The sequence below is a fragment of the Simochromis diagramma genome, unplaced genomic scaffold, assembly GCF_900408965.1.
Source record: "Simochromis diagramma unplaced genomic scaffold, fSimDia1.1 OVJJ01000602.1, whole genome shotgun sequence".
Taxonomy (NCBI): Eukaryota; Metazoa; Chordata; class Actinopteri; order Cichliformes; family Cichlidae; genus Simochromis; species Simochromis diagramma.
The window spans coordinates 14,131,118-14,144,394 of NW_024387040.1; the positions used below are offsets into that span (position 1 = coordinate 14,131,118).

Here is a 13,277-nt window from a genome sequence, read left to right on the forward strand (position 1 = left end):
AAGGTTGAAGGCCAAGCTCTGATGAATATAATGAAAAACAAAACGAAACGGGATTGTTTTTTTTTAGGTTCTCGAGATAGATGGACAGGATCAGCCCCCTCCTACCTAGGGCTGATCCTGTCCATGAATATCACAAACAGGATAGGAAATAAGGGGGAGTCCTAGAGGAGTCTGACACTCACTGTAAATATGCTCGACTTTATGCCAGAAAGAGCTCTAACTTTGGTTATACAAGAACCTGATGGGCTATAAAAATGTAATTTTGGGGAGTGCAGTCATAAACCTCGTCATGTAGACCTGGTGGTCAAACTCCCATGACCCATCCAGACTGCAGTTCTGATGAATCCAGTGATATTTCATGCATTTATTGTACTGCAAGTCACATACTGGTAAAAAACAAAAGTCTTATTAAGCCTGCAGAACCACAAGCCAATTAATAGCTCATTAATTATGAGAAAATCTAGCAGCTGTAGCAGGAAGATTAAAAAAAAGCCCAAAATAAAAACTACAGCGGCACACAGGGAGCATTTTCCAGCCTCTTAAGCAGAGAAGTGACTTTGTTTGACATCCACCACAGAGCGAACAAAGAAATCAATAACGTTACACCATGCTGCCATCTTAAACTGCACATTCTGGAGAGACATACAAGAAAAGGAGTCGGGTCTATAAAAGTCTATAAAGACGGTCTTTCTAGTCATTTTAGATTTGCAGAGATGAATCAAAGAGCTGGGAACCTACACTCCAACAAGTCGGCCAGAGTCTTGGTCCGCAGCGCGACTGGACGTTTGGTTTTGTCGTTGGTGATGGCGAACTCCTGCATTCCCAGCTCCTCGGCCACTTTGGCCTGCGTGCGGTTGTTTACCAGGGAGCTACGGAGGAGCTGCGGGCGAACAAACAGAGGATCGCATTTTAAAGTCCGCCTGTCAGAACACTGGAAACACCAGAGTAAGATCCACACTGCAGAAGTACACAGAAACATCAAAATGGAAGGGAAACATGAAATAATTCATCAAAGACAGACATGGTTACGCTGAATAAATGTTTCAGGGTGATTGCACGTTAGTCTGTTAAATATTGCATTGTGACTTGGAGCTGAGCGCCTTTACAACATGTTAGATTGGTTGAAGTACATTTAAGTCCCTAAAAGGAAAAACAAAAACACTTTAAATATAGCTACAAGATGTGGAAAAGAGCAAATGGAATGCAATATGACTGAATGTGTCTTGCTGTGATATGCCCTCCTTAACAGTACACACGCAATCACAATTGGAGCCACAGAAACACGCACTAGTTGAATGGGCACTTTTTCTTCCTCCCGATTTGAAATCCATTTCAGATGTACCCCGTCTTGACTCTTGGGCATTGCTGGAGCTTTCAGTCTCTAAACCAAAGCTCGCTGGATGCTTTTACAAAAATTACGTCATGAAATATCCATAAAAAATAAAATAAAAAAATAACTGCAGAGGTTCTTATTCAGTTTTTAGACCAGCTCGATCCTTGCAGCCTCCAGCAGTGGGGTCCTCTGAAGAGAAGTGCTGATGCTCGACTAAAAAGTCGGCGCCGCAATGCTGTTTGACGCCGTCGGAAAATGGACTTGCGTGTTCAAAGTGTGATCATTTGCTTTGTACCTGTGGTACGAGCCGTGCAGGTTCGCGCACACGCGACTTTATTTTTCAGACACTTGACAGCTTTTGCAAAAATGTGCCAACAAAGATGTGTTGCTGAAAACCACTGAACAGTTCCGTCTCATGACAATACCCATCACGAGGAGTACAGTAAACATACAGGCACAGCATGAGGGGGGGGTGAGTGGAAGAGAGCTGTGGAAGCAAAAAGGTAAAAAAAAAAGAGGAAGATCACAGATTTATGAGAAGGGAAGAAGGTGGGGAAAGAAATATCACCCCTCAAATGATGTAAAAGGCAGGAGACGGTGGAATAAAGACCAAACACGGGTGTAAAAGAGGAAGATGTGAGAAGTACATGGCTGCAGGTGGAAAAAAAAGCCTTAGGGGAGTGTTTTAAGTGATTTGATCTTACTGTTAAATGTCCTTCATGGTGGTCAGGAAAGTGGATGAAGAGATATTCTGTGGCTACCAGCTGCATGATGGAGTCTCCCAGGAACTCCATCCTCTGGTTGTGGCCCCTGGATAAGAAAAATAAAGGAACAGGCGAGTGGGGTAAACAGAGGCGAGGCATGGAGAAAAAACACAAGGTTACCGAAGGATAATGTGGGGAATGAAACGATATGTGGGATGGGAGGAGGGTTAAAAAAGGGGGAACAGGGAGCGTTTCACATGAGGTCATTCATGTACACATCAATGGGGCATGAAAGGCATCGCGCTCTCTCGACAAATCTACCGAGCTTTTAGTCTTTTAACAGAAACGGCAAAGTCGGCTGATGTACATTTCATGGGTGGCCTCTGGGAACAGCTGCACTGACAGGGTGTGTGACAAGTCGGAAGCAGCCTGAAGTAGCAGGCCCTCATGAAGAAATCCTTCAGCTTTGATTGCAATTCAAATTTAAAGGTACGAAGAAGAAAAAAAGAAAGAAAAGAAAAATTCTGGTGCACCTGCAGGAGAGCCTGTCAAAATCCTAAGCCTACAAAGGCAGCAACTGTGCGCGCAGCTTTAGAGAACATCTTTTAACCCTCCAACAATTCCTGGAAAAAGCTCATGGCAGCACTGTGATACTGTACATCAGCTCCCTGCCTTTCTCCACTACCAGTGAAAAGCAGGGAGGATACTGTAACTCCCCGCACAGTGTTAGACAGGGCAGGACGAGAGGGGTGTGAGGGGGGGTACGCAACTGCTGTTGCTGCTGTAATGGTCATTAATTAAACAGAATTATAGATTAGCATTGCAGATGTGGGCTGGTGCCATGCCAGGCAGGCAGGAAGCGTCGGGTAGGGTGGGCGTGAGCGAGCGCCATGCAAGCAGGGAGGTATATTCAGCAGCAGAGCGCATATCCATCTATAGCTAAGAGCTCCACGCAGGAGGGGAAGTCTGAAGATGAGAGAGGAAGATGCAGAGGGAGAAGATGAGGAGGTGGTTGACATCAAAGAGAGAAAAAGGCCAAAGTTTATTGTCCAATTTTTAGCGCTTCTGCCTTTTATGAGCTGCCGCCAAAGAGATGTGAGGTTAAAACAGAGCGAAACTGCAGTTAAAGCATATTAAGCAGAAATGTGTCCGTCTAGATTTTTGATTAAAGTCTTCATTTGTTTTTTCTTTGTTCTTTTGACCAATTGTTTATCTCGGGGCGGCTGTGGTTCAGCAGGCAGAGCTGGCCGCCTGCCAATCGGAAGGTCGGTGGCTCAATCCTCGGCTCCTCCAGAACATATATCAAAGTGTTCCTGGGCAAGATACCGAGTCTGTGTGTCTTTGTGTGTGCGCAAGATAGTTAGAAAGCACTCAAAGGCATGGAATAAAGTGCTGCGCGAACGTGTGTGAATGGATGAAATCGGCTTTGAGTGCTCAGGTAGAGTAAAAGTGCACTATATAAGTACCGGCCCGTTTACCATTTACAATGAAAAATATACACTAGAACTGTTGAACTGGACCGACAGTTCTAAAACTCAATGCATCAGAAAAGTATTATCAAGTGTCATCCTTTTAAAAACCATCGTACAGTGTTGAAGTTTTCGCTAAGCCTTTACACGTGTGTAGTTGGCTTTGGGTGTAATTATAAAGTTATGTCCACAAAATAAGTGACGACCACACGTGATTTCAATTTCTCCCCTTCAAGGTAGCCTTCCAGCATGGCTGTTAATTTCCAATCACACCCTGGAAGTTGTTTTGTCACCACATGCACTTGTGACTCAATATGTCTGGGATCTTATCCAGTGTGCCCAAACAATTTTAATTTCACTTTGTGGATGTAAAAAAAAAAAAACAAAAAAAACCCTTTCAGTGCACTTGGTGCCAACAGTTCAGGTTTGTGGTTTTCTGGATGTTAAAGTAGAATTTTGGAACGATTCGGTCACGACTTCACGGTGCACAACCCCGTGAATGTCAAACAAAATGGTGAGCATGCTCTTGGTTGCACTCCAGACTTAATGCATTTCCTTTGAGCTTGAACACTGAAGGCTGCTGTTTGGTTATTGAGTTGTAGCCAGAAACCCAGATCTCAGCATCGCTGATGATCCTTGACATGAAAGTTTGGTCAGTTTAACAGAAAAGGCTCTCGGAGGCCTGTGGTGAATTTCAAGTAGTAAACAAACTACTTTCAGGAAGAGAGTTAATATTAGCAGCCATGCTGGAAGCACTCTACAGGTGCACAAGGAGAGAAACTCATCCAAACTTAAATCCACCCAACTGGGTCTCTCCTAATGGCCCACCTAAGAATGAACGGCGACTGGGCCCGGACCTGCCTCGTAGAAACCCGTCTTGACAGATGACAATTTTTTTTTTTAATCAGTTCTAAAAACTGCTTTTGTGTCCACTGTGAAAGTTTTGTTGCTGCTCTTTTGTTTTAGCTGTTATGTGTATTGTTATTTCTTTTATTATTTGACTTGATGATGGTAGAAGCATAAGAAGTAGGAGTGCTAACTTCAAACTACAACACCAACATAATGTTGCCGTCTTGACGTTTAATCGATTTTCCTCGTAACTCTTTATATTAATTTTACTTGTCACTCAAACTCCTCTTAAATATTTAGATATTTAATACAAGAAAGAAGAAACTGATTTGAATTGTTGCGCACTCAAAGATCACAGAACAGTTGATACACCAAGAACTTTTTGATATCACTGTGTGTTCGAGGCCCAGGACAGAGCTTCATTAGGAGTGATTGGACACTGCCTAATGCAGACTCCACATTAAAAATAATCACAGAGCGTCTTAATGAAAAGGCTCTGCTTCATGAGAGCGTGGAGAACTGAGGTTGGGAAAAGCAGGGGGACAAGGGGAGGGGAACAAAGACCAGAGATCAGTCAGTTTTCATCCTGCACCTCAGCACTGTACATGTGCACACGTGTGGTAAAAGGCTCAAAATCTATCACGTATACCGTTTGAGAGCTGAGTAAAACCGGGGATGCCAGAAAGAATGTGGTGGATAGGAGACGATTGAAAAGGTGTAGTGTGAGCTAATTTCACATCCAATAGGAGGCAGAGCGGGAAGGCAAAGAGGGGAGTGACAGTGAGAGATGAAACGAAAAAAAGGCAAGAGATGGGGGGAAAAAGAAGAGATAGAGTAGGTCAAAGAGGAATGCGTCGCCGTGTGAAGCGGCACAAAGAGCCATCCCTTATTCACTTCAACAGCAGAGGCACAATGCTCCAGTAAGGTGGGGGAAATTGAAGTAAAGTGTGGAGCCGAGGTCTTTATTCGCCTTTGACTTTGATCTAAAATACCTTTAACAGGCCCTCTGAAGAGGCGGCGACAGGCTGCCCGCTCCAAAAAGGGGCAAGTGCACCATTTTTAAAGCCTATTTTTCTCTTTTTAGGGAAATAATGTTCTTGTTTCATATGTGCATGCTTGTGTAAGCTTCAGATGTGTAATCGCCAACTACTTCTGACAAAGTTTTGCTTTAGTTGGGGGAAACTGGAGCGGTCACTTCGGACTCCGAACGTAAGGAAACAGTGATTTTAGGCAACCGGGGAAAAAAAAGGGGGGGAACCATTTGCACCGCATGAAAAGAGCAGTTTTAATTTAAAATGACTCTCTGACAGAAAGAAATCTCAGGGTCTCTTCTAGCAAAGCTGCACTGAACAGAAAATGAAGCTGGAATTAGATTTATATAAAAGCTTAATTTACAAACTATTTAATAAACTATGTAATGTAACAGGCTGAAAGCTTGCATTATTTGAGCTCATCTTATTCAATCTCACGGTCAGGAAATTCTTTATAGGAGATCATGCAAGTGGAATTCTATTTGCTTAAAGAGTGGTCGCTGCTCAATGTTATTTTCTAATTTCTATTTTCAAACTAAAGTAAACTGCAAATTCCTATTACGCGTTGGCTTACATCCATCACATACATACACAGTGAATGCTTACATTAAACATAAACACTTCTCAAAGCATCTAAAGCTGAGAGGTTTTGTAAAACCCACATCAACATACACATAGGCTACGTTCACACTGCAGGTCTTAATGCTCAATTCCGATTTTTTGATCAAATCCGATTTTTTTTGTCTGCTCGTTCACACTACAAATAAAATGCGACAGCAAACGCGCTCTAGTGTGAACGCTCAAAGCGGCCCGCATGCGCAAAAGAAGACGTCACACACAACGCGCTCTGTTTAGACCCAGAGCAAACAATATTGTTTGACTGATGGCCGTTAATATAAAGACTTCAGACTTCAATTTTTGCTTTAAGTTATTTTGTTATTTACGTAATAATGTAAATAACCTAATAATGATCCTTATTGCTGTTTTAGAGAGGAGCGGTGCTTCAAAGGATAGTTGCAGATTTCTGTCAGAATCTGCAGATTATGCAGTACAAATAAAATGTTCACGTTTCTCCAACGTTGTCTTCCCAACAGTTTCACTGACATCTATACTGGATGGCCCGGAAGCGTTCGCTATGTCTTCTCGGGCGCTGATAATTGGCGTCTGTCTTGTGTCAGTGACGTAAAAGACTGATTTAATGCAACATGACCGTTCAAACTGCAGTCGCTTTCTAAAACATCGGATATGTATCGGATTCAGTACCACATACGAAAGTGACCCAGATCGGATTTGAAAATATCGGACTTGTGCCGTTCGCACTGTCATACCATGATCGGATATGGGTCGCATAGCCTTAGGTCCATAGTTTTTGGGTAAAGGCACAATTTGGGTGAAGTTGCCTCGGTGCACACCACCATTTTAACCCAGGCAATCAAGATGTGATTGAAGTGCCTCTTTAATGCAAGGAGCTCAAGGAAAGTATTGCAGAAATTACAGCCAATTTTAGACACACTCCCCATTTTTCTTAAGGCTGAAAAGCACCTGGACACTTCACTGACGACCACTTTTATGGTCATGCAAGGCCTTTTCAACTTTTTCCATTAAAAAAAAATCAAGCAGATTAAAGATTTGCAGTTCGTTTGGTAGTTTCTAACTGGAAATCTAAAATATGATGTCTAAAGAGACGAGGCCTTAATTAGACTGAAAAAACAAAGTAAACTTATGAGAGAGGCGGCAAAAACAACAGGAGCGGTTAAATCAGCAATCTGATGAAGGGCTGAAGAGAACGAAGGTACTGGCCGGCTCAGCAACACCAGTGCCTTTGACTTAAACCGGCACTGGTCGAAGAAAAAAGTAGAAATATTTAAGTATGAGAGAGATGAGGACTTATTTCAGTTAATTCAATCTTTTTTTTTTTAAACGCCAAAGAGCTCACAGCATTGTTTTGGGAGGGGAAAACCCCTCATAGACGTGTTGTTAGCCACTGGATAAGGCAAGTGACGTCAAACGTCACGCTACAAACCTTAACACAAGTCCTGAAAGAATATTCGACAAAGTTCGGAGACCTTTTAGAGCTCATGGACTCATGACTCATGGATAACATTCAGTGTTTGGCTGGTTATTCTGAGAGTTTCTTCTCTGTTTTCTTTTTGTTTTTTCTTTCTAGTTTACTGCTGATATTAATGCTTTTAAGATGATAACAAAGCTTTTGTTGAACAAGGTGTTCTGGATTCAGACTGCTCTAAACAGTCAGCTTTGTTTACTCCTGGGTCCGTGCGCCCTCGATGAGATCCATGAAATGGTCATCTCTGGCGCACAGCTCCGGCTGTGAGCACAGCAACCCGAATCTTTTGTTTATAAAAGGGCAGCCAATCAAAACTAAGCTAGTCTAACGGGCGGGCAGACAGGAGCTGCACCAGCTTGCTTCAGAGAGTTGATGAATCGAGTTCTTGAATCAAGGCCCAGCATAAGATGAAGGATTATTTTTAATAAAATATTGTAAATTGCATTTGTGAATCATGCAAAGCTGTCCAAGTCCAACAATAAAACTGTGAAACTGGAAATGAGCATAACAGGCCCCCTTTATTAGATAATCTGCAGTGATTAGAGGTCCGAGAATAAAGCGGCAATGAAGCTTCTCTGTACTTTATACATTTCTCTGCTTTTCACAGCAGCCTGAATCACAAATATTTCATTCACTAATTTCCTTTAACTTTCAATTTTAACCTAAAACTACCGTATAAAATATAAATGCACATATAAATGTTTCAAATGCCTTCTTTTCAAAGCTGTACAGTGAAACGTGCTCTCATTGAACAAACACTGAACATGAAGAAAAAGCCGGACCCCGTTTCATCCTTTTTCCCTAACAGTGAGATTCTTGCAACACACCCAGCTCTTCCGCTGTGAGAGGAGACAGGAAGCTCATCGCCTGGGGGCCGCAGCTCTCCATTACTGCTGTCTGATGCTAGCCTCCGGTCTCCGCCGCATCAAGACACCATCAGCTCCCACCCCTGCATCTTGCACTGTCTTCTCCTTCTAGGTCAGCTTGTCCTGGGTCACTCCCGTCTCCTCATCTTCGGCCTACCTTTTCGCGTGACCCTTCTTTCCATTTTCTGACCTTATTCTTGTCTCTATCACGACAGCCTGACCCACTTTGGTATAACCTTTGGTCCTTATGGGCAGCCATTGCTCAGTTCCAGCTTTCAAGTCAGTCGGCTCTATTTAGGTCAACATGCCTTTGGCTACTAATGAGCTACTGAACATAAATTACCCTGAAAATATATTAATTTGCTCGTTTTTGCTCCAGGAAAAGCAACAATACAATTCAGTGAAATAAAAAATACATTTCTTTTAAATTGCCACCCCTGCATTTTTTATTTATTTATTTGTTTTTAAACGTGAGGTCACCAAATTGGAAAATATAATTGGGATCAACCTTGAGTTGGAAAGTCCTTAAAGTGAAGCTCAGTAGGAGACAAACCTCTGGACCTCTAATCAACTTTGACCCTGACTGGAGAGATATTTGACATTTAAGTGATGGATTAGAACATGCACAGCAGTGTGTGTGTGTGCGTGGATGTAATCCACACATGCACACTCACACACGCACACAGAGCAATGTCCTAGTCCAAATCTAAGCAAGCAATTACAGAGTGCAGCCTGCCAATAAGATATCAGAGGTGTGCTGCCAAGGCTAATTTGCTTTAGCTGTCAAACTCACTAGTGTGTTGTTTGGTGGAGCTCAGAAGTGAGTTAAGCTTCAGTTGCAAATAACCCTCTCATAGTCTGAATCAGAAACACCTCAAATTGGAGTGAACGGTCTCATTAGCGGAAACATTTTGCTATGAAAATTGCAATCTTTTCAGCCTTTCATGTGACGAGTAAACGAGCGCAGCTACACAATAACGACGTGTTTGTTTCGGGCAGACCCGGCCGCTCTCTTCCCGATCAATTTTTAAGTCGTCCTTGTAGAAGTTTGTAACTTTACTGACTATTGAACAGATGTCAAAACAGAGGCGGAAAAAAATTCCAGTGTTCCAATGTCAGTGATAAATCACAGCAGCACTGCAGAGAAACACTGTAATTAATAGAAAAAGGGGGAAAAAAGCAAACTTACACCTTAGAGTTAGTATATGTTTTATTGTATGTAGTTTAATGCTCATGTTTAGATCAATATGTTGTGTTTGAAACCTGCAACATTCATAGAGTTAAATAATCTTTACCGTTTAAGCCATTTTAACCTCTTTTTTTTTTTAAAAATGCAACTTTCTTCTGATTGGCTGCCACTAAGCTTGAACAGCAGGTAGGTGGGACTGTTGTGTTTAAAGTCAAGTCTGTGTGCCTGAAACATGGAGCACGGGCAAATAGTTCAAAACTGACACTAAGTTCTCACATATCTCAAAGGAAACTGTCACGAGGTTACGGAAAGGAAGGAAGGAGAATTTTTGACAACTCAGGAAAAGAGAAACTCAGTTATCAGAGAATCCAACTGTTCTCACATTAATCCCCTTACCAGTGTGTCCAGCAGACAGCCTACAAAGTAATCTGTTCTTATTCTTTCTAGCTCGAGAGATGATCCAACATAACTCCTTTCCTTTAAGATTCCCATGGCCAAAGTCAAATTCCCTCCATCCATAACTTATCCAGGAGAATTCACCCAGCTTTTACGACTGCCACGCAGACACTTCCGGATCACTTCACCCAGTTAGGAAACTTCCAAAGCGAAATTGACTATTAGACTGCAAAGCCAATTCAGAAGTGTGCCTTAAGCCTGCATTCTCTGAACCTAATCTCCACCTGCAGAAGATTCTGTTAACTAGTCCACAGTGGAGAGCAGGAGCAGGAGGAGGACGACTGACACCAGCTGCAGTGCTGGAGTTGAAGTGCATCCAACCATGGGACGAGATCCTCTCTAAGGAAGCAGCTGAATGATCTAGAAGACTGCTACAGTAACAACCTGGCAAAAGACCCAGGCGACGGGGCACTGGATCTCAAACTGTGGGGCGGTGCAGCCACTCTCAAAAAATCATAATCATGATTATTTTGGTTAAATGTCCCTTTATACAACTTTTTTTTCCCCCAACTGAATACTTAAATTAAAAAAATCTAATTAAATGAAATAAAAAAAGGTAGAGGTGGTGGAGCGTGGAAAGTTAAGGTTTAATCAGGGAGTGTGTTTGACTTTAAAGCCTCATATAAAGTCTCATAAAAGCAACCTCAAGTCCCAACCGGCCTGCCTCCATCACGAGATGTCGGTTTAATGCAAACGGGCGGCAACAGCAGCCTCGGTTTAAGCGACATAAAACCCAGGCTGAGCAACGCTGTCACGTGTTACTGAAACCCTGAGAGACGCTGAGCGATCCAGAGACACAAACAGCTTCGGTCAGTTTTTTCAATGTTTTCACAGAATCAGGAAATCCAGAGTCTGAGGAAAAACGCATCGCTGTACAGGAAACCCAAGGGGAAAAAAACCCTCAACTTTTTCCACATTATTTTGTTTTCATTTATACTGGAAGCGAAATTGAAATTAGAATCTATTTGCCCAGCTGGAGAAGGAGCAAAGGACAAGGTGTCCCTTAGTTTCTCAGATTCAGCCCTCAATTGTGTGGAGTAAACATATTACTTTCTGAAAAAGGGTCTTTTGTGTAACAGTGTTATACATATATAAATATATATGACAAAGTAAATACGGACAAGCAAAAAGCTTTAAATGAGAATCCAGGAGTTCACAGGGTGGACAGTGAAATAAGACATGAATCAAATCTCCTTTTTCCCATGTGACAGCAGGGTTATGGCCTCACAGGTACCACAGACTACAAACACCAGGACTTCACAGTCCCCTGGGCCTCACTCTTGGCTGCGAAACCCTCGGATTAGGCTTTGTGCCAACAAACAAACCAAAAAAAAGAGCCATCTTTCACTAAGGTACTTTGAACATGACATTCAAGACATCATTTGTTACAGAAGCAGCTTTACCGACGGCGAGAACATGTATAAGCTGCAGGGGGTAAACATAATGATGATGTGGGAGGAGGCGGCAGCGGCATTCACAACAGATACAACAATTTAAAATGCTCAACATATAAAACTCCCAGCATTTCAGATTATATTATACATTATAATGCATCATGCCTCATCACCTCTGAAGGGAGCGGCAGATAAAAGTCTGGCTATTTCTGCAGCATCCCTGCAAATTGCATCTGGCCTGCTAGCGCCACACTTTGCATTTTAATTGGCCGTAACTCTATTATGCACAAACAAACAGCGGAGGTACTTACAGGGTGAGGTGGTTAAAGCCCACGGTCCTTAAGGTGAAGGCTCTGGCCAGCAGGCGCACATGTGTGAACAAAACTCCGATAGACTCCTCGAATTGGGTCAGTTTTTGGAGGACCGGCGACGTCTCAATCAGCTGCCTGTCTGTCTGCGGCTCCTGTACCTGGAAAAGGACAAAGATCGCAACAAAGGAGGTTTGCTGACGAGATATGGGGCCCTGAAAGAGCTCTGGTCATTATAGATATAACGAAAACAGACAGAATGCCAGCACTGGCTGAAATCTGTTGTTCCTGTTTAGGATGATGGCTGTGGCAACAATAAACAAGACGTCTATTTATCAGTGAGTTCCAGCACTTGGTCTGTTTTGACCCTTCCAAGGCTACGTACGTATGCCAGATCACTTTTCAATATTTGTACCCGACACACTCCTACGCATCTTTTATAGATCTGAGACTAGCCAGAGCCAACATTTAGTGAGTAGCAATTTTTCAGTGTTTACTTTTTGGCGAGTCCTTAGACCAGGTAAAGAGAGAGCTTAGTGCTAGAGCGCACGGTGATTATGCTAAATTACAGACTGCTTCCAGGGTGCTAACAGTTTGGGAAAGACCCTCCTTTGCTTCTACATAATAACATATCCTCAAACACAAAACCACAGTCTGTGTGTTTTTGTTGTTTTTCTTTCAGTGTTTTGATTGAAGAGGAAGAACCTGAATCCCCTGCACACACCCCTGACCTAAACTCTGTCAGTGCTGCACCTCACTGTTGCTCTAGCAAACGGGAAATTCTCTCACACTGACATCACTCAGAGTTAGGGTGACTGTGTTTAATGTGAACGTCCACCACTGTAACAGGATATACACTCAGCAGCCAACCAGGTTCAACTCCTGTCTTCTAACGCTGCTAACGCGGTCTGATATGATTATCGTCGTCGAGAGGGTAGGGTTGGGGTTTTGCCCGCAGTGCACCCTGCTTCATAAGATCACGAAGCTGAAATCATCTCAAACTGGTTTCTTGAACACAACGATGTATTCAAATGCCCTCCACAGTCACCGGAGCTTAATCCAGGAGTGCACCACCTGTGGGATGTGGTGGAGCAGGCGTATGACATCATGGATGGAAATGACCCTGGTTAAATCTAATATCAGGCAAAAAACCTGATATTAGGAAGGTGTCCCTAACAAAGTGGCCAGTGAGTGTATTTGACAGAAAAAACAAGCGGTAAAGCTCTATTGGCAGTTTTGTATTCAACTTGTTTTTAAGTATAAATAATGTTCAGTATTTTTAGTGTTATTACATTTTTTGAGTAATGTTTTGTTTTGTTGTACTTTATTTATATTTTTGCTTATTTTTATCCAGCACTTTCTTACCTTTTCAGTTACTTATGTATTATATTTATCTTTTTTTACAAGGTATTTTATTACCACTGTTGACCCGTTTTATTTTTTGATACTAAATCATAATTTTGACGCACTGTATTCATTTTATTGAGCTGTTCTTTATTTAACTCACTTCATTTCGGGTTATTTTTAACGTTTTGGCTAATGTACTGCAGGAATTTCCCAACTTCTGGGCATAAATACATAAAGAAATAAATATGAAATTTTCTGAATAAAAT

General features: G+C 42.3%; 1 protein-coding gene across 5 annotated transcripts in view; it reads right to left on the reverse strand.

Moving 5' to 3' along the window:
* Nucleotides 1-13,277, reverse strand: part of drosha (drosha ribonuclease III) — a 134,690-nt gene that overhangs the window by 24,571 nt on the left and 96,842 nt on the right. For all 5 annotated transcript variants that reach the window (XM_040044229.1, XM_040044228.1, XM_040044227.1 and 2 more), the window contains 3 exons: nt 11,668-11,825; nt 2,038-2,143; nt 739-880 (listed from right to left, as the gene is read on the reverse strand). In XM_040044229.1, the coding sequence (XP_039900163.1) occupies nt 739-880; nt 2,038-2,143; nt 11,668-11,825 (406 nt within the window). The remainder of the gene's footprint in view (nt 1-738; nt 881-2,037; nt 2,144-11,667; nt 11,826-13,277) is intronic.